We start from the raw sequence: 25,466 nt of genomic DNA on the forward strand, positions 1-25,466 counted from the left end.
TGAGGTTGTGGGTTAGAGTCTGGGTTCTGCTTTCACTCAAGCTGATAACCTCCCTGCTTTGAAGTGAGCACATACGCTAAATCAGTCGATTGTAGATAGTGCTTCAGTGCCTTCCAACATTTCCCTCTGTGCCTGGAAGGGCGGACAGAATATCCCACAATTCATTGGAAAGAACCATAGAGCTTACTGCAGCCTAGAGAACTGTGGGATGCCCCCCAGAAAGCCTAGCAATATACAAGGAAGTGTGCAGCACCAGTGAGGACATAGTAACTTGGGTAGGGTTTTGCAGGGTGACTATTCACACCCAGGCAGGCTAATGGGGGTGTTCAGACCTGGATGCTGATCACTCAGGCTAACTGACTATGATGTGAAGACCTGCATTTTTTGGATTCAGAACCAAGAAGTTTTACTTCAGTCTCTTGATAACTGCTGACACTCCTTGGATTTGAAAATGACAGACATTATAGAAACAGAAAAGTTTGAATGTAAACAATTGTGTTTGAGATTAGGGGGTTTTTTTGGGGGGGGAGGGAGAGTGAGTGTGTTCATCTAACCTGAGAATTGGGTCACTTACTCAGCCATTTTGGCAAGGAGTATTTTTTTTATAGCTGCTGAGAGAATCACTTGCCTTTATAGATTTGTAGCAAAAGTGCACATGCAAACTCGTGTTCTGTTGCATTTTATAACTATTTTAAAATGGATCTTGTATGTTGATGGGTGGTTTTTGTTTTTTGTTTTTTTAGTGAACACAGCACTACTGACTGAAATATAAAAACAGGAAATGGAATCATTATCTTAATGGGAGTTGAATACTGAATGTTTACAGATCTACGGTGTTAAGCTTTATGCTTATTTTTTCTTACATGCTTGCTTTTGATTGTCAATAAGGCACAAACATTCCATTGTTTAGAATAGATTTGTCTCATTTTGCAGGGCATCAGGAGTGGATAATATCTTTTTAGGTATTCAGTGGATGTCTTCTGTTGCATTTTCTTATCTTTAGTATTATGTTTATAAAAATTCTTCCAGTCCTTATGGTGTGTGAGTACTTGGCTCTCAGGTCTCCCAAGAGCATGCACAGTGAGCAAGGAAGATGAAGCTTAGGGTACTTAAGTTATGCTTTCCATCTGTTGGTATCAGAGCTTTGCAAAGCATCATTATCCTCATTTTGTGAATGGAGAAACTGGGTATGTCTTCACTACACAGACTGTACTGGCATAGCTATGCTGTTGTAGACCTGAAGTGTAAATACCCACCCTACACTGACAAAAAGCTTTGGGGTGTAACTTCCCCAAATGAAGTTAGCTGAGTTGATGGAAGCCATCTTTTGTCAGTATCGCTGTATCTACACTGGAGGATGTGTCAGCATAGCTGTGTTGGTCAGTGATACTTTTTTTCACTCTCCTGACGAACATAGTTGTGTGTAATTTTTTAGTGTAGAGAAGGCCTTAGTTACAGAGAAGTTAGTAGCTAAAACTTCCAAATTTGGGTGCCTACAGGTATACCTAAGCCCATATATAGGCATCTAAATAAATGGGAATTGCAGATGCTCAGCAGCATTGAAAACTAGGTCATTTATTTAGTTGCCTAAGTATAGATTTGTGTGTCTAGCTTTTTGGCACCCAAGAAAATTTTGGCCTTACTGACTTGCTGAAGACCATGGTTAAGGCTATGACTTTGTCACAGAGGTTACTGGAAGTCATGGAATCCATGACTTTCAAAGCTCTCCTTGACTTCAGCCCCTGAGGCTGGGAGCTGCAGGATCCTGTCGCCACCTGCCGCGGTAGTGAGCTGTGAGGTACTCCGCTGCCCGAGGTACTCGGCTGGCACGGGCAGCAGGGGTGCCCCAGCAGCTCCCCGACCACTGTGGCGGCGGCAGGGGGACCCCGGCAGCTCACCGCCCTGGGGCAGAGGGACACCTGTAGCTCCCCACCGTGGTGGCGGCAGAGGCATCCCCACAACCCCCTGCTACCACGGATGGGCAGGGGGACACTAGCAGCTCCCCTCTGCAGCAGCGGCAGGGGGGCCCCCGGAGCTCTCTTGCTGCAGCAGCAGGGCAGGGCGGCCCCAGGAACTCTGAGCCCCCACAGGGAATGGGGGCCCCAGAACTCCCAGCCACCCGCAGCTGCCCTAGTCCCTTCCCAGTTTATCATGGATATTTTTAGTAAAAGTCAGGGACAGGTCACAGGCTTCCGTGAATTTTTCTTTGTTGCCTGTGACCTGTCCCTGACTTTTTCTAAGAATATCCATGACAAAATCTTAGCCTTAACCATGGTTGGTGGCAGTGACTGTTCCCTTTCCCACCTGCCCTGTTGTTTTTCAAATCAAGTGAAAGTAAAAGCCAAAACAGCATCTTATGTTGTCTTTTCCCATTCTCCTTCTGTTTTCATCTCCTTTTTATTTCTCTTTTTATTCCTCAAGTGTGTAGCATCAGCAATTTTATGAGCTGGGCTTTTAAAAAAATGTATACTTCGCTAACATTTGGGAAGTTTGGCTGGGCAATTGCCATTATCCTCTTCAGCATCTACGTGTTCGTTAAAAAAAGAAAGAAAAAAGCTTGTAGCCCTTATGGTTTTGATGGTAAGCTTCAAACATGGGCCAGGTATAAACTGATGTTATTGTCTTCCTGTGGCTGCAGACAGATGGTTTCATTAGAACTGGAAAAAGTATAGAGAAGGGCAACAAAAATGATTATGGGTATGGAACCCATATGAGGAGAGATTAAAAAGACTGCAACTGTTCATCTTTGAAAAGAGACTGCTAAGGGAGATGGTTATGACAAAGGTCTATAAAATCATTAATCATGTGAAGAAAGCAAATAAGGAAGTGTTATTTACCCCTTCATATAATTTCATTGGGTAACCCCTGGTTCATGGGTTACCCAATGAAATTAAAAGTGAAATACTCCTTCACACAATGCACAGTCAACCTATGGAAACTCACTTTCAGGGGATTTTGTGAAGGCCAAAAATATAATGGGGCTAAAAAAAAAAATTAGATAAGTTCATGGAGGATAGGTACATGAGTGGCTGTTAGCCAAGATGATCAGGGATGCAACCTCATTCTCTGGGTGTCCCTAAACCTCTGACTGCAGGAAACTGGGATTGGATGGCAGTATATGGATCATTCAATAATAGCCCTGTTCTGTTAATTTCTTCTGAAGCATTGGCCTCTGTTGGAGGACAGGACACTGGGGTAGAAAACTCTGTGGGCCGTGGGCTGTGGTCCGCCAAGCTCCCCTCCCCTGCTGCCCCCTGTCCCCTCCAGCACGCCTCCTCCCCGCTCCTCTGCTTACCTCCAGGCACTTCCCCGCCACCAAACAGCTGTGCTTAGCACTTTCCAAGAGAGCGGGGAGAGGCGTGCTCAGGGGAGGAGGCGGGGCAGGGGTGGGGATTGGGGAAGGAGTTGGAATAGGGGCAGTGAGGGGGCAGAGTTGGGATGGGGACTTTGGGGAAGGGGTTGAAATGGGGGCGGGGAAGGGGTTGGAAGAGGCGTGGCAGGGGCAGGGCCTCATGGAAGGAGTGGAGTGGGAGAGGGAGAGGGGGGTGTCAGGGATGCGGCCTTCGGGCCAATGTACTGGTCCTCACGTGGCCCTTGTGGTGATTTGAGTTTGAGATCCCTGCCCTAGCTGGCTCACATGTATAAATACCTTCGCAGGGAGAAAATACTAGATACTAACACATTCTTGACTCTAGCAGAGTAATGGCTGGAAGCAGAAGCCAGGCAAATTTAAACTAGAAGTAAGGCCCATGTTTTTAACAATGCGTGATTAACCATTGGAACAAATTACTAAGATAAGTGGTAGAGTCTGTATTTCTTGATATCTTCAAATCAAGACTGGATACCTTTCTGGAAGACACGTTTTAGCCAATCAAACACAAATTATTGGGCTCAGTATATGGGTAACTGTGTGAAATATAATAGCCTGTGATGTATGGGAGGTTTGACTAGATGATCTAATGGTCCCTTCTGGTTCTAAATTCCGTCTGTGAAAATGACTGCCTCATTTTTTTTGTAGTCCAAGTAAGTTATACAATACAGGGTTTGTTCTAAAACCGTGGTTTTCAACCTTTTTTCATTTGTGGACCCCTAAACATTTTTGAATGGAGGTGCCATACCCCTTTGGAAATCTTAGACATAGTCTGTGGACTCCCAGGGTCCGTGCAGCACAGTTTGAAACCCACTGTTCTAGAATATGAATTATGTGCCTCCCTCAATGACAAACTGCTGACCTGATGGATACAGATGCCCTGTGCTAAAATGTTTCATTTAATTAAAACCTGTCTGTTAACATTCACAACTAATAGTATTGGGAAGGGACCATTTTGGTAAAGAGGTATGTGCAGAAAGGAGGGTGGTAATCTGGGGAAGGGGAACTGAGTTAAGATTAAGATTGTAGTATGTGGTAGTGGTAAAGTGGGTGGGGGAATAGAGGGTGTGTACTATTAGTCTTTGATGTGTTTTTCCACTTCCTTTTGGAATTATGTTACTTGTGTAGCAACCTTAATTATTGCATAATGAATTCTTTTGTGTGTAAGCTTATTGGCATAGGCCAATTTTTTATGAAGCTAGTATTCTACTGTGTATAGACAAAGTGATTTATTTTAAAACTTGCAAGCATCTAGAACTGTGTATAGTTATCTAAATAATCAATCAAGATACATAAATTAAAATTATGGGGAAATTCCCCTTCAAGTGACAGCTCTTAGTAATGTTGGACAGATACTAAGTCAACTGTTCATTTATTCAAAATACCCAAATCAGTACATGATTATGTTGGTTTAATAATTTAAAAAATAACTCTGGTTTAATGTGAAAGTGAAATGGCTGAACAGTGAAGGCCCTTTTCCAATTGTGAAATCACTGTTAAAGCAAGATGGGAATTGTTTTACAGTTTGACATTGGGGGCGGGGGCTGTCCCCATTTATCATTACTTTATATAATATGGTCACTATCTGCAGGAATGTTCTTATGGCCATTTAAATAAAAACCTGAAATAGTGGGTATTTTTGAAGGTATTAGCACATTAACTTTGAAAATACTATTATGAGAAAAATAATGTAGTTCTTCTGTATAACGTTTTTGGCATGATTCATCCTTCACATACTCTAGTTATTTGATATTGAAAAATGTTGATGAGGGCATTTTTAAAAGGCCCTTTTAAGTTAGGACATAGAATGATAGGACTGGAAGGGACCTTGACAGGTCATCTAGTCCAATCCCTTGTACTCCTGGTAGGACTGAGTATTATCTAGACCATCCCTGACAGGTGTTTGTCTAACCTGCTCTTAAAAATCTCCAATGATGAAGATTCCACCTCCTCCCTAGGCAGTTTACTCCAAAGCTTAACCACCCTGGCAGGACGTTTTTCCTAACATCCAACCTAAACCTCCCTTGCTGCAATTTAAGCCCATTGCTTTTTGTTCTATCAGCAGTTATGAAAAACAATTTTCTCCCTCTTCCTTGTAACAACCTTTTATGTACTTGAAAACTGTTATGATATCCCCTCTGTCTTCTCTTCTCCAGATCAAACAAACCCAGTTTTTTCAGTCTTCCCTCATATGTCATGTTTTCTGGACCTTTAATCATTTTTGTTACTCTTCTTTGGACATTCTCCAATTTGTCCACATCTTTCCTGAAATGTGGTGCCCAGAATGGACATAATACTCCAGTTGAGGCCTAATCAGCACAGAGTAGAGCAGAAGAATTGCTTTTTGTCTTGCTTTCAGCACTCCTACTTATACATCCCAGAATGATGTTTGCTTTTTTGCAACACTGTGACACTGTTGACTCGTATTTAGCCTGTGGTCCACTATGACCCCCAGATCCGTTTCCGCAGTACTCCTTCCTAGGCAGTCATTTCCCATTTTGTATGTGTGGAACTGATAGCTCCTTCCTAAATGAAGTACTTTGCATTTGTCTTTATTGAATTTCATCCTATTTACTTCAGACCATTTCTCCAGTTTGTCCAGATCACTTTGAATTTTAATCCTATCCTCCAAAGCACTTGCAACCCCTCCCAGTTTAATGTTGTCCACGAACTTTATAAATATTCTCTCTATGCCATTATCTAAATCATTGATGAAGATACTGAGCAGAACTGGACCCAGAACTGATCCCTGCGGGACCTCACTCGTTATGTCCTTCCAGCATGACTGTGAACCACTGATGATTACTCTCTGGGAACAGTTTTCCAACCAGTTTTGCACCCATCTTAGAGTAGCTCCATCTAGGTTGCATTTCCTTAGTTTGTTTATGAGAAAGTCATGCAAGGCAGTATCAAAAGCTTTAGTAAAGTCAAGATATACCACAGCTACCGCTCCTCACCCCCATCCACAAGGCTTGTTACTCGTCAAAGAAAGCTATCAGGTTGGTTTGACGCAGTTTGTTCTTAGCAAATCCATGCTGACTGTTACTTATCACCTTATTATCTTCTATATGTTTGAAAATTGATTGCTTAATTATTTGCTCCATTATCTTTCTGGGTACAGAAGTTAACCTGACTGGTCTGTAATTCCCTGGGTTGTCCTTATTTTCTTTTTGTAGATGGGCATTATATTTGGTCTTTTCCAGTCTTCTGGAATCTCTCCAGTCTTCCATGACTTTTCAAAGATAATTGCTAATGGCTCAGATATCTCCTCAGTCAGCTCCTTGAGTATTCTACGATGTATTTCATCAGGCCCTGGTGACTTGAAGACATCTAATTTGTCTAAGTAATTTTCACCTTCTTCTTTCCCTATTTTAGCCTCTTCTGATCCAACCTCATTTTCACTGATATTCACTATGTTAGCTGCCCAATCACCACCAACCTTCTTGGTGAAAACTAAAACAAAGGAGTCATTTAGCACCTCTGCCATTTCCACATTTTCTGTTATTGTTCTCCGCCCCTTCCCCTCTCTGCCCCTAATTGAGTAACAGGCCTACTCTGTCTTCTTGCTTTTAATGTATTTGTAGACTGTTTTCTTGTTACCCTTTATTTCTCTAGCTAGTTTGATCTCATTTTGTGCCTTGGCCTTTCTAATCTTGTCCCTACATACTTGTGTTATTTCCTTATATTCATCCTTTGTAATTTGACCTAGTTTCCACTTTTTGTAGGACACTCTTGATTTATAGATCATTGAAGATCTCCTGGTTAAGCCAAGTTGGTCTCTTGCCATACTTCCTATCTTTCCTACCCAATGGGATAGTTTTCTCTTGTGTCCTTAATAATGTCTCTTTGAAAAACTGCCAGTTGTCTTCAATTTTTTCCCCTTAGATTTGCTTCCCATGGGATCTTGCCTACAAACTCCCCGAGTTTGTTAAAGTCTGTCTTCTTAAAATCCATTCATTATTTTGCTGTTCTCCCTCCTACCATTCCTTAGAATCATGAATTCATCATTTCATGATCACTTTCACCCAAGCTGCCTTCCACTTTCAAATTCTCAACCAGTTCTTCCCTACTTTTCTAAATCAAATCAAGAACAGCCTCTCTCCTAGTAGCTTTCTCCACCTTCTGAAATAAAAAATTGTGTCCAGTACATTCCAAGAACTTGTTGGATAATCTGCACCCTGCTGTGTTGTTTTTCTCAACTGATGTCTGAGTAGTTGAAGTCCCCCATTATCACCAAGTGCTATGTTTTGGATGATTGTTTCTTATTTAAAACAGGGTGGATTTTATATAAATCACTAGTCAGGAAGATCTGGTTTAATCATGGATTTCTACATAAAAGTACCTTGTTGGTTGTTATAACCTTAATACATATTCTTCACAACTCAGAGATAGATGTAGGTTTCATTTTTAGAAGGTACACATTATACATTTTTAAAGTGATTTATTTTGAAAACTTTTCAGACTACTTTTACAGCTATATGAGAAAATGAATGATTGTTTGGTTATTTCATTTACCAAAGGTAATTGAAGCAGATATTTATGAAGTCATTGGGAGGTGAACTGTCTCCAATTCAACAGGTTAATCATTAATATTTGGAGGCTTTTCTTGCCATGCTTGTATTGGGAGGAGAACATCACCCAACAGACATTTAAATTGTTTTATTTAACTAAAACAACAATATTATATAGAAGCAGCAAAGAATCCTGTGGCACCTTATAGACTAACAGACGTTTTGCAAGACTTGCATCTGAAGAAGTGGGTATTCACCCACGAAAGCTCATGCTGCAAAACGTCTGTTAGTCTATAAGGTGCCACAGGATTCTTTGCTGCTTCTACAGAACCAGACTAACACGGCTACCCCTCTGATACTTAACGATATTATATGTTTGCTGTTGAAGAAAAAAAATCCAGAATAATATTTTAGCAAAACAAGCATATGAATTTTTGAATTCAGTTAAACATTCAAGTTTTTTAAAATCAGGTTCGTTTTTTTAAAAATTGTTTTTAACTAAAATAGTTAAATGAATTATTTAAAAAAAAAACAAAAACAAATTAAATTGACTATGTCAGCCAGGTCAACATGAGAAACTTAAAATATTGGCTTCTGCAGCTAAATCAGTTCCTGTTTGTTTGTAATCTGGAAAAGAAAAACAAGCTTTCCTGCATTTTCAGGTCCCACATGATTTCTCAGTTTGGAATGAATTAATCCAAAGGAAGAAAATATTCTTTCTACACCGTCAGAAGAAGCTACTGCTGTTAAAAGTGAGATTATCACTTCAACAGTCTCTGAATCCAAGTGCTTAAGTGACTTCCACCAGTTCACTGGTGTGACTTTCTTTAAATCATCGTCAGCAAACATATATTTCTTGAAAGTTTCACCCTTAGCTCTGAAGTTTATTGTAGTTGGCATTATGGAGGGATGATTGCTGGATGTCCATGTCATAGCCAACTCCTCTTCATCAGCAGTTAACGTTTGACCCTGGTACCGAGTATTGAGAATATTTGCAAGAAAACGAGCTGGAGATAATGATTGTTCCTTTCCTTTTTTTAATGCTTGTAATTTAACTCTGTCATTGCATATTTCTCTTTTAAGATCTCACTCAGTTCCTTCCAAATTTTAACAGCATCAGCAATAAAACAGCTATCTCCCTGTATTTAGTTGAAGGCTACAGAAATAAGTTTCAGGGTACTCAGCATGTGTTCAACATTTCCCTTAAGCCCAATGTTGAGAACTTTGGCTGTGCCAGTGCCATCTATTTTTTCATGATTTTGTTCACAAACTGTCATCAGATTAGGCTAGTTCTTGATATAGTGCTCAAAACAGTCCACTACTGAGTTCCATCACATGTCTTATGGGAGAGTTATCTTGGTTCCTCCCACTTTTTTCAGAGCAGCTGCTGTAGAGTGGTTGTTACGGAAGTATTTTGCAATTTCAACAACATCAGCCTTTATTTCTGGAACACTGAAGTCTTTGGCTAGGAAGTGCATCAAATGAGCACTGCAACCATATGTTGTTAGCTTGGGATTCTCTTCATTCTCTTGTAAATAGTTTCTTCTCATCTTGGATACATTTGCAGCATTGTCTGTGACCAAGCTGCATACTAGACATTGGAATTTTTTTCACAGTTTGTTATAGCTTTTACTGCCACTTCTTGTAAGTATTCTGCTGTGTGTGCATTTCCTGATGTATCAATTGTTTCTGTAAGGAAGACATTCCCTTCTTCTGTTGTCACATACAACAGGATCATTGTGGACATTGCTCCACCCATCAAGACTCAGGTTAACAATTTTACCATCTAGACCTTTTGCACACTGCTCAATTTCTCTTTCATACGCTTTATCCAGCAATTTGCCTGCGACATCTGCTCTGTTGGGTGGACTGTATCCTGGTCTTACTTCACTAACATGGTTCAGTCATTGAGGGTTCTCAATCATATGGAAAGGAGAGTTTGTTACATAAACAACTGGGCAATTTTTTCATCAATTACCTCTTTTTGGAATCTGCTGGTTCTTATCACAAACTTATCTATGGTTGTTTCTGGATGATGGAGATTTTTTTTCCCCTTTTTTGCTACAGTTGATATACTGTGGGTATGTGACATACATGAAGTGATTTGAAACACTATCATTGGTAGATAGCTCTGAAACTATAGAAAATGATGGTGATCTTGAAGGTGGATAGTTTCTGAATCCTGTATGTTGAGGATGGATTCTCCTAAACAAAATAAGTCAGTGCAGTTATTTTAATTATTATTACCATACTGCTCATTTAGTATTGAGTTCACTGACACTCAGTACTACTATAAAGGTGAAATTGTAAAAGGAAGATCTGCCTATTTCAGCTATTTATTTTTTATCATAGTTGCATCTAAAATGATACTACTGTAGAGTAACAACTATATTTTTTGCTCAAACATGAGAATTCAAGAATAGTCCAGAAGGAAGACAGGCAGTCCTTAAGAATAGTCCAGAAGGAAGACAGGCAGTCCTTAAGAATAGTCCAGAAGGAAGACAGGCAGTCCTTAAGAAAGAAGTATGAAATAAAGTTTACCAACCTGAAGATCCTGCATGTTCAGACGTGTTCCTTTCGTCCTCTTCAATGCAGGTCCTCCTGAGAAGGAACACTTCTCATGATGATGTTTCATTCGGGCAACCAAGCCTCGCATTTCTTTGTTGCACTGTTTGCATTTTGCATACATGCTTGTTTTACCCACAGGTAGAGGAACTGCATTAAAATATTCCCAAACTGGGTTTCTTTTACGGCTTGCTGCCATTAGAGATTTTCCCTTCTAATGAGTGAATGGCATGGCAGATTTCAAATCAATGAAGGCTATGCTTGGAAAGAGCTCAAGACTTCTGTAATATGCTGCTCAAACAGTTTCACTTTTGTTTCTACTCCCTGTCCCTCCCTTCTCACATTTATTTCCAGATTTCTTCTCCTTGTCCAAATCTATTCCGTCTACAACAATCTTCTATTCATTGAACTTTTTGAAACTTTGCACTTTTAGAGAGAGGTAAGGGAATGAGTCTGTGTACACAGATTTGCAGAGGGACAGTAGGGTTGAGGTCTGTTGTTTCTCACCTCTCTCTCTATTTATTTTAAAACATTTTTGCTGTTAACAAGCATGTTATTTCTGGAGACACAAATCCACAGTTTGAGAACTGCAAAACTAAGCATGTCTGATGGTATCTTCTAGATTGAGCATTGAGTCCCATTTGGTAGATAGAAAGTTTAACCTAAATAATCTATACAGAAGGCCCTGGAACCCCATAAGATTGGGTCCCAAATCCATGAACTACTGGAACTAATTTACAAAACTTTTCTTAAACATTACATGAATATATTGTCATACTATAGAATTAGCATTTATAATCCCTATTCCATAATGAGATATCTTTGAGCTAGAATATATTTTAATTAAAACTATTCCATAATGAGCATTTTATCAAAAAAAGCCTCATTCACCTCTTCTTCCTGGTTAGGTGGTCTGCAGTAGACACCTACCATGATATCACTCATGTTTTTTTACCCCTTTTATCTTTATCCAGAGGCTTTCAACAAGTCTGTCTCCTATTTCCATCTCAACCTCATCCAAGTGTATACATTTTTAATAAGGCAATACCTCCTCCCTTTTTTCGCTGTACCCTTCTATACCAATATTCCAGTCATGTATATTCTACCAGGTCAGTCTGTGATGCCAACTATGTCATAGTTGTGTTAATTTACTAGCATTTCGTGTTCTTCCTGATTATTCCCCATACTTCTTGCATTAATATACGCACATTTAAGATACTGATTTGATTCGCGCCCTCTCCCCCCCATTCTGTCTTGTTTCTCCTTTATCCTTCCTATAACAGCCCATGGTCCCCCCAAATTCCAAATATTCTCCCAGGCCCCCATGTTTTTTACTTACCTGTTGACTTTGGTCACCTGCCCCCTCCATACCTAGTTTAAAGTCCTCACTAGGTTAGCCAGTCTGTATCCAAATATGCTCTTCCCCTTCCTCGATAGGTGGACCCCATCTCTGCTTAGCAGTGTTTCTTCCTGGAACAGCACCCTGTGGTCAAGGAAGCTGAAGCCCTCCTGGGGACACCATCCTCACAGCCAGGCATTCACCTCCATGATATAGCAGTTTCTGCCTGGGCCCCTACCTTGGACTGGAAGGATCGAAGAGAACACCACCTGCGCTCTCAACTCCTTCACCCTTACTCTCAGAGCCCTGTAGTCACGTCTGATCTGCTGAGGGTCATACCTCACAGTATCATTAGTGCTCACATGGATGAGTAGCATCGGGTAGTAGGCAGAGGGCCGGATGATCCTCGACAATCCCTCTGTAGCGTCTCAGATACGGGCCCCTGGCAGGCAGCTTACCTCTTGGGATGCCATGTGAGGACGACAAATGGGTGCCTCCATCCCCCTCAGAAGAGAGTCACCAACCACCACTATCCTACGTTTCCTCCTGGGAGTGGTGGCTGCGATCTTCCCAGCCTTGGGGGTACATGGCTGCTTCTCCTCCACCTTTGTGGGTAGTTTCTCATTGCTCGTTGCCAGGGCAGCATATCTGTTTTCCATCACCATGGTAGGTGGGTGGGTTGGAAGTATAGGTGGAGCACTGCCTGCTGCCAGAAGTAACCAGCTGCTGGTGTCCTCCCTGTGACAGAACCATATCGTCCTCCCCTGGTGGTGTGACAGCAATCCTCTGTAACTGAATAGCTTCCTCAGCCTTGGATGTCTCCATATGAAATCTCCACATAATCTTCATGAATTTGAGTTCTTAATCTGAGAGCCCTATTGTAGGACAGTGCTGTGCTTAGAATGTGTCAGATGGAACAGCATTTATATTGTAATATACTTTACTGGCCTAACTGTAGAAGTGATGTATATTGATTTTTTTTTTTTTTAATTTTTGTTTTGGGGCAGGGGGGGGTGTATTAGGAAGTGACTTGCTTAGATTTTAACGTCAGAAGGGACCATTATGACCTTCTAGTTTGACCTGCACAACGCAGGCCACAGAATCTCACCCACCCACTTCTGTAACAAACCCCTCACCTATGTCTGAGCTATTGAAGTCCTCAACTTGTGGTTTAAAGGCTTAAAGGTGCAGAGAATCCTCCAGCAAGTGACCCGTGCCCCATGTTGCAGAGGAAGGCAAAAAAACCCCAGGGCCTCTGCCAATCTGCCCTGGAGGAAAATTCCTTTCCGACCCCAAATATGGCGATCAGCTAAACCCTGAGCATGTGGTCAAGACTCACCAGCCAGACACCCAGGAAAGAATTCTCTGTAGTAACTCAGATCCCACCCTATCTAGTGTCGCATCACAAGCCATTGGGCATATTTACAGCTAATAGTCAAAGATCAATTAATTGCCAAAATTAGGCTATACCATCCCTTCCATAAACTTATCAAATTTAGGCTTGAAGCCAGATATGTCTTTTGCCTCCACTGCTCCCCTTGGAAGGCTATTCCAGAACTTCACTCCTCTGATGGTTAGAAACCTTCGTCTAATTTCAAGTCTAAACTTCCTGATGGCCAGTTTATATCCATTTGCTCTTGTGTCCACATTGGTACTGAGCTTAAATAATCCCTCTCCCTCCCTGGTATTTATCCCTCTGATATATTTATAGAGAGCAATCATATCTTCCCCTCAGCCTTCTTTTGGTTAGGTTAAACAAGCCAAGCTCTTCGAGTCTCCTTTCATAAGACAGGTTTTCCATTCCTCAGATCATCCTAGTAGCCCTTCTCTATACCTGTTCTAGTTTGAATTCATCCTTCTTAAACATGGAAGACCAGAACTTTACACAGTATTCCAGATGAGGTCTCACCAGTGCCTTGTGTAATGGTACTAACACCTCCTTATTTCGACTGGAAATACCTCACCTGATGCATCCCAAGACTGCATTAGCTTTTTTCACAGCCATATCACATTGGCGGTTCATAGTCATCCTGCGATCAACCAATACTCCAAGGTCCTTCTCCTCTTCTGTTACTTCCAAGTGATGTGTTCCCAGTTTATAACAAAAATTCTTGTTATTAATCCCTAAATGCATGACCTTGCACTTTTCACTATTAAATTTCATCCTATTACTCCAGTTTACAGGGTCATCCAGATCTTTCTGTAGGATATCCCAGTCCCTCTCTGTATTGGCAATACCTCCCAGCTTTGTGTCATCCGCAAACTTTATTAGCACATTTCCACTTTTTGTGCCAAGGTCAGTAATAAAAAGATTGGTCCCAAAACCGATCCCTGAGGAACTCCACTAGTAACCTCCTTCCAGCCTGACAGTTCACCTTTCAGTATGACCCCTTTAACCAGTTCCTTATCCACCTTTTCAATTTTCATATTGAGCCCCATCTTTTCCAGTTTAGCTAATAATTCCCCATGCGGAACCGTATCAAATGCGTTACTAGGGAGACTTGAATAAAGGGAAGACTTACATGAAGAGCAGTTTAATTTGCCAGTTATCTCCTGTTCCGTGCTGAATTTGCAAATGTTTGAGGAAGCTAACATTGTTAAACCTATTTTCTTTTGTTTGATGCTGTAGTGAAGTCATAACTGATGTTTTACAAAACAACAACAAAAATTTAGGATAAATATGTACATTTAGTGGGGAGTACTTCCACTTAATCTGCCTTACAGAGTTTGTCACTTTGCATACATTTCAGTGCAGATGCACTTCCCATATAAAAACAATCTATAATTACTGGTGCATCTGCAGTCATTCTTTCCCTGTGGAGATATTGGTGGATATTAATGTATAATATTGTAGTAAAATAAGGCATACATTCTTGGATTTGTGTTAACCTATAATGTCTCTTGTTGTTATGGTTAAAATACAACTATTTGAGCAAATAGATTAGTCACTTTGCCTGTTCAGTGTATTTGGTGTCTTATATAAATTTCTGTTTAACTTGTAGATTTTGGATCCCTGTTTGACTTGGAAAATGATCTTCCTGATGAGCTGATCCCCAATGGAGAGTTAAGCCTTCTAAACAGCAGTGGGAATCTTGTTCCAGATGCAGCTTCCAAACACAAACAACTTTCTGAACTTCTAAGGGGAAACGGTAGCTCTACCCTAAATCCTGGAATTGGAAATGTGAACTCAAATAGCCCTGTCCAGCAAGGAGTTGGTAGCCAAGTCCAAGGGCAGCCCAACAGTGCTAACATTAGTAATCTGGGTGCTATGGGTAAGAGCCCTTTAAACCAGGGAGACTCTTCTGCCTCAAGCCTTGCAAAGCAGGCAGCCAGCACCTCTGGACCTACCACACCTGCATCACAAGCACTGAACTCTCAAGCACAAAAGCAAGTGGGGATGGTGACAAGCAGCCCTGCAACATCACAGACTGGACCTGGGATATGTATGAATGCTAATTTCAGTCAGACTCACCAGGGCCTTCTCAACAGTAACTCTGGCCACAATTTAATGAATCAGCCTCAGCAAGGACAAGGGCAAGTAATGAATGGATCTCTTGGGGCAGCTGGAAGAGGAAGGGGAGCAGGAATGCAATATTCTGCCCCTTCTATGCAAGGGAATGCAGGCAGTGTGCTGGCAGAGACTTTAACCCAAGTATCACCACAGATGGCTGGTCACACAGGCCTGAACACAGCACAGACAGGAGCAATGGCAAAAGTATGTACATATAACTTCTATCTGTCTAGATGCATGTATTTCCTCCAGGTATCTGAGAAACTGATTTTAGTAACTGATAGAAATTCAGGTGCCTTGAAAGTATTTTTGTTTTTTCAGTTTTTATTAGGTGTAAATTAGATATTCCTGGTTCATGTAAAACTAAGATACAAGACTTTTTGTAGTGATTAGTGTAATTTAACTGACTGTGCTAAAGATCCTAAACAGATCACATTTCTGAGCGGAAGAGGAAACTTTGGTTGTGCTTAAGTAATCTATTTATCATGTGAAAACAGGGCCGCCCAGAGGGGGGGGCAAAGGGGGCAATTTGCCCCGGGCTCCGCAGGGGCCCCCAAGAGAAGAGCGGAGGCTCCCGCCTCCGCCCCTCTCCTGGAGCCTCAGCGCATCAAGCGCCGAGTCTCCGGCCGAGCCCCTGAGCCCCGCCCCGATCCGAGCCGCGTGGTGAGGGGGTGGGGCTGGGAGCTCCAACGGGGCCTGAGCCCCGCCCCGCTCAGAGCGGCGTGGGGAGGGGGTGGGGCAGCTGCCTCCGCTCGGCGTGGAGCTCCCAGCCCCGCCCCCTCACCACGCGGCTCTGAGCGGGACGGAGCTCAGGCCCCGCTGGAGACGCGCTTGGGTAAGAGGCGGGGGGGGGGGGGGGAAGCGGGACCCGCCGCTGCCGCAGCAGTGCAGCCCGGTCTTCGGCGGCGGGGGGCCCCTTCTGCTCCGGGACCCGCCGCCGAAGTGCCCCGAAGGCCCGCGGCGGGAGCCCCCTGCCGCCGAATTACCGCCGAAGACTGGGCTGCGCTTCGGCGGCGGGTCCCGCTTCGGCGGTAATTCGGCGGTGGGGGGCTCCCGCTGCGGGTCTTCGGGGCACTTTGGCGGCGGGTCCCGGAACGGAAGGGCCCCCCCGCCGCCGAAGACCCCGGGCCCCCGGAATCCTCTGGGCGGCCCTGTGTGAAAATTTTAAAGGTTTCATGCTTACAGTAGGATATGTTAATTTAAAGAAAATTGGGTTTTGAAGTTACATTTTAAAATTAGCCTAAGACTATAAATTCTATGTATCAAGTCTTTTCAGCAATTAATATGTTTCACTGTTTAAAAAAGTTTCTGATTCAACTCTGATTCTCTTATAGCTCATTCCATTGTGTGTAGTAAGAAAAATAAGAGGAAAAAATATGCTTTGTGAATTCTGCACTTATCAGTTTCAGGCATTAGGGTGTCCTGAAAATGAGACAATAAAAACAGTGTTTTTCATTGTACCATCATAAATGAAAATGTCTGTTTAGAATCTCTAAACTAGGACAAAATCTTGCTAATAAGTTATTGGAAGAGAAGAATTTAGTGGTCCAAAAAAGAGAAAAGGTGACTTTCTGGCCATTTCTGTATGCTTCACTCTAGCAAACAGAAAAAGTGTATATTTAAATCTTAGCAGGTTTAGTACTGATAAAGGCGCTGGACTGACAGGCTTGAAGATATGTACCTGTTTACAGAAAAATTACAGAATAGTCAGAGGCAATACAAACTTCTCCATACTGCCATGTCAGTGTGATTCCACTGAAGACTTTGGCTTCTTTGCTTAAAGACAGGTACCAGTTAGCAGAATTATAGTGACTGTTTTTGTGATGCAGACACCTGTCTGTCAGAGGGCTATGAGACCATCAGAGACGGTACAAATGTATGAGTGGCAAGTCACTCATTTATAGGTTCCTTTTTCCTCTCTCCCCCTACAGCTGAAGAGCAGAATCAGAGTTTTTGTATTTATTGCGTTTATTGATCTGGTCTATAACAAATCTCCTATTGGTGGGTGGGGAAAAGTCATATTTCACAAGTTAAGCAAAACTGCTATTGTCAGTCTCCTTTCATACAGGAATCTCAGGGACCCCACTTTTGTATTTTGTTGCTGTAGTTACGACTTTGAGATATTGGAAAAGTGTAAAAGTCATGTGCTAGTTTTGGAGACTGACATCCTATTCAGCCACTGAACACTGAAAAAGACAGGTTCAATTTCCATTCCCACTCAGTTCTTTACACTTCTGCTGAAACAGCAAACAAGAATGCATTGAGTAGTTTGGTGATGTGGCTACATATCCCCTTGGGTTCTGTTCTGAAGACTGGTCATTTCATACTGGCCCCTAGGCTAAACATGCCGGAGGAAGAGCATGTTTTCTGGGTGAAGTCTAGTGTACCAGCAACTTCACTCCTTCAACAGCTGGGAGTGTAGAGCTTCCCAGTAAGGAATTTCCCTGGACCCTGTCTGAGGGTTGGGGATTATTTTAGTATCACTCTTGGCTGCAGTGTGTTAAATTTGTTGTTTCGTTGCTGACGGAAGTTGGGGCACAAATTCTTCTCTTCCCCGTTGGGGGATGATTTTCTTTATTTTAAGGAAGAGAAGCTTAAAGGTCTAAACAGATTGGCAGCATGATGTAAAGCTGAGCACACTGATCAGTCTATGGACCTAAACATTTAGATGTGCTTTGTATAAAGATTAACTGCTATAATTATAGGAAAAGAATGGTTATTGGGAGGTAACTAGAGAAAGGGGTAGGTGATTATTTTCTCTTACTAGATTTGTTTTTCTCTGAAATGTGTGGAAACGGAATGAAAATATCTAATTATTTGGCTTATTTCCATTTTTTAAAAAGTAACCCATTGGAGCAGGTTTCTTTAGTTTCTACACGTGTGTGTTATGTAGGTTATAACGTGCTTGTATGCACTTAGGGTGAAATGGACCTTGGGGCAGAGGTCCTTACCTGGGCCCTCTGCCCTGGAGTTAATTTTACTAGTTTTGACTAAGGATTACTTATCTTCCTGCTGTATTTTCCACTGCATGCATCCGATGTTTATGCTCAAATAAATTTGTTAGTCTCTAAAGGGCCACAAGTACGCCTCGTTCTTTTTGCTGATACAGACTAACACGGCTACCACTCTGAAACCTGTCACCATGCAAGGCACTGCACTTAGCTGTATGAAGTGGAAATCCATCAACTTAATGAAAAAACTTGTACAGATACAGACAGACATCATCTTCCTTTCCAAATGAAAACAGATGAACATCATACCAAAAGGACTGAAGGTAAAAAATCCATTACAATCTACATACTTTACAGACTATGCTGACAGATTATGCCCCACACTCTCAAAGAAACCGCAGAACCACCTGATCAACATCCTATACAGCAAATGGAAAGATCAAGAATGAGCTCACAAAACTGGATACTCTCATAAAAAACAACCTTCCACACAAACTTCCTCGTGGCTGGACTTTACAAAAACTAGACAAGCCATTTACAACACGCACTTTGCTTCTCTAGAAAGGAAAAAGGACACTAAACTATCTAAACTACTACATGCCACAGGGGGCCACGACAGTGGTTCCCTTAACCCACCCAACAATATTGTTAATCTATCCAGTTATACTCTGAGCCCAGCAGAAGAATCTGTCCTATCTCGGGGCCTCTCCTTCTGCCCCTCCACCCCCACGAACATGATACAGTTCTGTGGTGACCTAGAATCCTACTTTCAATGTCTCCGACTCAAGGAATATTTCCAACACACCTCTGAACAGCATACTAACCCACAGAAACCTTCCTACCAACACTACAAAAAGAAGGATTTTGGGTGGACTCCTCCCGAAGGTCGAAACAACAGACTTGGACTTCTACATTGAGTGCTTCCGCCGACGTGCATGGGCTGAAATTGTGGGAAAGCAGCATCACTTGCCCCGTAACCTCAGCCGTGCAGAACACAACGCCATCCACAGCCTCAGGAACAACTCTGACATTATAATCAAAGAGGCTGACAAAGGAGGTGCTGTCGTCATCATGAACAGGTCAGAATATCAACGAAAGGCTGCTAGGCAGCTCTCCAGCACCATATTCTACAGATCTTTACCCTCTGATCCCACTGAGGGTTACCAAAAGAAACTACACTATCTGTTCAAGAAACTCCCTGAAAAAGCACAAGAACAAATATGCACAGACACACCCCTAGAACCCCGATCAGGGGTATTCTGTCTGCTACCCAAGATCCATAAACCTGGAAATCCTGGACGCCCCATCATCTCAAGCATTGACACCCTGACAGCAGGATTGTCTGGCTATGTAGACTTTCTCCTTAGGCCCTACATTACCAACACTCCTAGCAATCTTCTAGACACCATTGACTTCCTGAGGAAACTACAGTCCATTGGTGATCTTCCAGAAAACACCATCCTAGCCACTATGGATGTAGAAGCCCTCTACACCAACATTTCCACACAAAGATGGACTACAAGCCATCAGGAACAGTATCCCTTATAATGTCACGGCAAACCTGGTGGCTGAACTTTGTGACTTTGTCCTCACCCATAACTATTTCACATTTGGGGACAACATATACCTTCAAGTCAGCGGCACTGCTATGGGTACCCGCATGGCCCCACAGTATGCCAACTTTTTTATGGCTGACTTAAGGGACGAGAGCTGAGGAAGCGTTGTTCTAACGCCCCTGCTCTACTTGCACTGCATTGATGATATCATCATCTGGACCCATGGAAAAGAAGCCCTTAAGGAATTCCACCATGATTTCAACAATTTCCATCCCACCATCAGCCTCAGCCTGGACCAGTCCACACAAGAGATCCACTTCCTGGACACTACAGTGCTAATAAGCGATGGTCCCATAAACACCACCCTGTACCGGAAACCTACTGACCGTTATACTTACCTACATGCCTCCAGCTTTCATCCAGACCACACCACACCACCCGTTGTCTACAGCCAAGCTCTACGATACAATCACATTTGCTTCAACCCCTCAGACAGAGACAAACACCTACAAGATCTCTATCAAGCGTTCTTACAACTACAATACCCACCTGCTGAAGTGAAGAAACAGATCGACAGAGCCAGACGAGTACCTAGAAGTCACCTACTATAGGACAGACCCAACAAAGTAACAGAAGGCCACTAGCCATCCCCTTCAGCCCCCAAATAAAACCTCTCCAGCGCATCATCAAGGATCTACAACCTATCCTGAAGGACGATCCATCACTCTCATAGATCTTGGGAGACAGGCCAGTCCTTGCTTACAGACAGCCCCAGCCTGAAGCAAATCCTCACTAGCAACCACAGAACAAAAACACTAACCCAGGAACCTATCCTTGCAACAAAGCCCATTGCCAACTCTGTCCACATATCTATTCAAGGGACACCATCATAGGACCTAATCACATCAGCCACGCCATCAGGGACTCATTCACCTGCACATCTACCAATGTGATATATGCCATCATGTGGCAGCAATGCCCCTCTGCCACGTACCTTGGCCAAAGTGGACAGTCTCTATGCAGAAGAATAAATGGACACAAATCAGACATCAAGAATTATAACATTCAAAAACCAGTAGGAGAACACTTCAGCCTCCCTGGTCACTCAATTACAGACCTCAAAGTCGCAATACTCCAACAAAAAAAACTTCAAAAACAGACTCCAACAAGAAACTGCAGAATTGGAATTAATTTGCAAACTGGACACCATTAAATTAGGTTTTGCTTTGTGTAATGACCCATCCACTCCCAGTCTTTATTCAAGCCTATTTCCCCCTACTGTTATCACACCTTCTTGTCAACTGTTTGAAATGGGCCATCCTGATTATCACTACAAAAGTTTTTTTTCTCCTGATAATAGCCCACCTTAATTGATTACTCTAGTTATAGCTAGTAGGGCAACACCCATTTTTTCATGTCCTCTGTGTGTATATATATCTTCTGATGAAGTGGGTTTTAGCCCACAAAAGCTTATGCTCAAATAAATTGTTAGTTTCTAAGGTGCCACAAGTACTCCTGTTCTTTTTATCAAGCTGAATGGAGGTCATGTGACTTCTGCTTTTTTATTCTGTGATGCCATTTTTTCCTTTTTTTCAAAAGAACTTACCAGTGACATACATTTCAAACAATCAGGAAGACAAGTTCTCTGCTGCAGAGACCTTACAGTCTGTGGCCCTGATCTCGCAATGCGTTGAATTCTAAACTGAGTATGTAGAATAGTGTGGTTTGCTTAGTGCAGCAAAAAGAAGGCTGAGAGATTATATGACTTCTCTGAATAAATACATTAGGGGGTAAATACTAGGGAGGGTGAAGAGCTGTTTAAGCTAAAGGATAATGTTGGTACAAGAACAAATTAGTATAAATTAGCCATGAACAAATTCAGGCTGGAAATAGAAGGAGGCCATCAGAGGGGTCAGGTTCTGGAATAGCCTGCCAATAGGACTTGTGGTGGCAAACAGCTTATTTAGTTTTAAGAAGAGCTGGACAAATTTAGTGTGGTTGTATGACAGGTTGCTTGTGATGGTTGGGGGCAGGGCTCAACAGCGTTGGACTCACTTCTGGCTTATGTCTTATGTTCCTAAAAGCTCATGCTTCAGGGTTTCAGCCAGATTTCTGCAGGGGTCAGAAAGATTAGCTCTCCCTCCAGGGGAAAAAATAGTATTCTAGTGTTTTGTTTTTTTTTAACCCCTTCTTCTGAAAGCATAGGGAAGGCCACAGATGGAGGGGAAGGCCAGGGCTCTGAGGTGGCACTGAGCATTCTCTCTGATGCTTGCCTGGCTGATTCTTATATGCTCAGGATCTGACTGATTGCAATATGTGAGGCCAGGAAGGAATTTTAGATTAGCAGTGACCTTGGGGAGGGGTTTGCATGTAGTTGTGGGTCACTTGCCAGGGTTATCTGGGTATATCTTAATTTCTCTGCTGTTGTGGGGGCCTTTGGCATTGGTGCACCTTGGTTCCTTGGGGGCCTTGGTCCCTACTGTGGCACATAATAGTGTAGCCTCTTATGGGCTGTTAGGCTTTGGTCTAATTTTGGTAGTTGGATTTAGGGTGTAGGTGCTGGGTGGTATTGGTGGCCTGTGCTACATGGGAGGTCAGACTACATGATGTGGTGGTCCCTCTGGCCTTACACTCTTTCTTTCTGTGAGAAAGACCTGGACCTAATTGTGGTTTAGTTTTAGAAAAGCAAAGCAAATGTTAGGTTGCATAAGGAAATGGAAAATAATACTGAAAATATAATACCATTATATAAATTAGTGGTGTGCCCTCACATAGAATAAATACTGTGCTCAGTTCTGATCACCCTGTCTCAAATAGGTTATGGCAGAGAGTGAATTCAGAGGTGCATGGTGAGAACAGTTAAAGGCACAGAAACATTTCCATGTGGAAAGTGTAAAGATTGGGTCTGTTAGCCATAGAGGACATGAATAAAAGAAGACAGGATAAAAGTGTATAATACAGTGTTACAGTGAAGGTAAATCAGGCACTAATACTTGTACCCTTGAAAGAAAAGAACTAGGAGAACTACAGCAAAATTGAAAAAAGGAATTTCATGCATTGCACAACTAGCCTGTGGAACTCATTTGTCACTTGATATGTGTGACATTTTCATTAGCCTTCCTCTTTATTATCCACATTTTAATCTTCAGTTGTTCATTTATTAAGACAATAAAACACACTAAGCTGTTTCTGCATCCTAAGTATACTAATTCAGACCTGATGGTTCTCCTTTGAGTGATTGTGAATCTATACATTCCACCATAGGCATATGTGTACCCAGTACAATCGAGTTGGAGACTTTTGCCAACAGTACAGCTGGATTGCACATATGCTCCTGCCCTCCTCATGCGTAGAGCAGGGGACACAAAGGTGACGTGGCTGCTGCCTCCCTCTCAGTTCCTTCTTACCACCTGTGGTGGGAGTTGAAGCTTCCTGTCACTCATGAGCCTTGGTTAACCAGTTTAGAAAGAGAGATTCTCATTTGGTATATAGTTCATTTAATTTAGTTATAGTATTAGTTAGTTGATAGTTGTGTTTGGACTTTTTTGGTATGCAGTAATCCCTTGGATTTAAACAATGTGCCATGTGCAGGACTGTTATCCTTATCACTGGTAGACATAATAGTTACCTGATTTGTTTTGGTGAGGGATCTGCGAGGGACAAATGCCCTCTCTGTACTATGCTCCCCATGAGAATGAAAAAAACAGGAATATCTGCCTTAAGGTTCATCATCTTGAAAAAACGACATGTCCCTCCTCAGGGCCTGACCCTCACCACGAGAAAGCAGAGAGCTCCTCTACGAGGAGTGCCCTGTTTGGTTGCCACAGCTTTGAAGCCTCCTTCGGACGAGGAATGTAGATCTTCCTCCTCTCCTGCAGCTTCCTCAGAGTGCTCACAACCTTCTGAGGCTGATGGGCCATGCTCCTTGTCTCTTAGAAAAGCACAAAAATAGTCCTCTGGTACAGAGTCAGTCTTGTCGTAAGCAACACACTCACCAGCAGTCTGAGGTGGCACTGTCAAATACAGATCCAGTGGGGCTGCCAAACCTTTCACAAAGACAAGGTTTCTCTTAGGCATAAAGTTGGGGTCTGGCCTAAGGTTATATCTGAGTTCCACTTCAGTCAGACCATTCATCTTCTGGTATGTGTTCCAAAACCTTGCTCTAGTAAAGTCATTGAGAAGCTCCCTACTTTGGATGTTGGAGGGCTCTATCTGTGTGATCCACAAAAGTTTTTTAGGTTATCTCCTATACTCTTTGTAGGCTCATTTTACCCCAAACTCTTTAGTTGTTCGGCAAATGAACAGTCAAGGAAGTTGTTCCCCAGGTCTGTGCTGAAATACAGGGAATTTAAGAGACTGGATTTATATAGTGAAAGGCCTATACTACTGTGAGCCTTCAAATGAGGGTGTCATACTATCAGACTTTATTGTCTAAGTATTCCTTTATTAATTGGTCACGAATTTCTGTATTCACAAACCAGTTGTCAGAGGATTATAAAGAGCAGTTCTTGATCATTGCCTCTGAAGGTCACGTCACTGCCTGGACATCTCTCAAAGGCTATCAACACATCTAACGTGGCTTTATGTTCGGTGGTGACAGGCATCTCAAAGAGGTGGTGGTCTTCATTGCAGGCCACCAGCATCCAAAAGGAACTATGGATTTGCTATTTGAGGGCACTAAGTTGTTTTTTCAGAAGACCAATGATGCCATGCGCATGTTGAGAGTCCCATATAACTCTTCACGCTCTGGGAGTTTATACCCTAGTGATGAACACGACAAGCACAGCATAGACATTGCTACTATTCGAGACTTCAGGATGTCTCTAGATGGAGATGCAAACCTCCTATATATCACCTATCAGCTCTGTCCACAGCAGGTCATTTTCCTAGATCTTGGCTTCATTAGGGTCATTTTGTCATCGCAGTTGTGGACAGCATACAGACTGTGAATCATCTAAAAAAATTTGACATCTCCCTTCATCCCCCCAGTTTGGAAAACATCTATCTTTCTTTTACAGTGAAAGGACAGCAATGCTTTTTGACAGTTGGGATCTCAGCACTGTGCAGGAGGGAAATGTTATCTAGTTCACTTCCATCCCCTTCCCAAACCCCGCTTCCCATCCCTTTTCTGGGACCCATTTCACAAGGCTGTATTAATGTTAAGAGACTTTTAGTCTCTTTGATCAGAGAGCAATAGCAGAAATTACTTACCAACACAGAGGGAAAGGGTTTAATTCTCGTTATTTCCTGATTCCCCAAAAGGGCGGCTGTCTTTGGCTCCTCCTAGATATAAGAAAGTTGAACATATCAAGAAAATCAAGTTCAGAATGGTTATCCTTGCATCTATTATCCCATCCATAGTGATGAGGGATTGGTATGCTGCCTTCAATCCTGGTCACAGAAAGTATCTTCGATACGTAGTAGGGAATGTGCACTTTCAGTACATGGTTCTGCTCTTTGTTGAAAGAAGCAAAGGGGAACTGATTACAGACCAGCGTGTATATCGCTGCATTTCTGACTTTATCAAGCTCTGTTATAATCTAGCAAATGTTGTTCTTCCTTCTAGAATAACGACCCATTCTACAAGGGCTCGTTCCAGTTCATCAGCCTTCTTGAGTAACATACTGATGTGGACTTGGCAAGGCAGCAATGTGGTCATTGGT

At 42.4% G+C, this 25,466-nt stretch overlaps 1 protein-coding gene across 3 annotated transcripts in view; it reads left to right on the forward strand.

The window, feature by feature from the left end:
• The window catches only part of LOC123343894 (CREB binding protein), a 187,994-nt gene that overhangs the window by 18,558 nt on the left and 143,970 nt on the right, over window positions 1-25,466 (forward strand). For all 3 annotated transcript variants that reach the window (XM_044979412.1, XM_044979413.1, XM_044979414.1), the window contains exon 2: window positions 14,788-15,500. In XM_044979412.1, the coding sequence (XP_044835347.1) occupies window positions 14,788-15,500 (713 nt within the window). The remainder of the gene's footprint in view (window positions 1-14,787; window positions 15,501-25,466) is intronic.

This window comes from Mauremys mutica, chromosome 11 (genome assembly GCF_020497125.1).
Source record: "Mauremys mutica isolate MM-2020 ecotype Southern chromosome 11, ASM2049712v1, whole genome shotgun sequence".
In the NCBI taxonomy this organism is placed as follows: Eukaryota; Metazoa; Chordata; order Testudines; family Geoemydidae; genus Mauremys; species Mauremys mutica.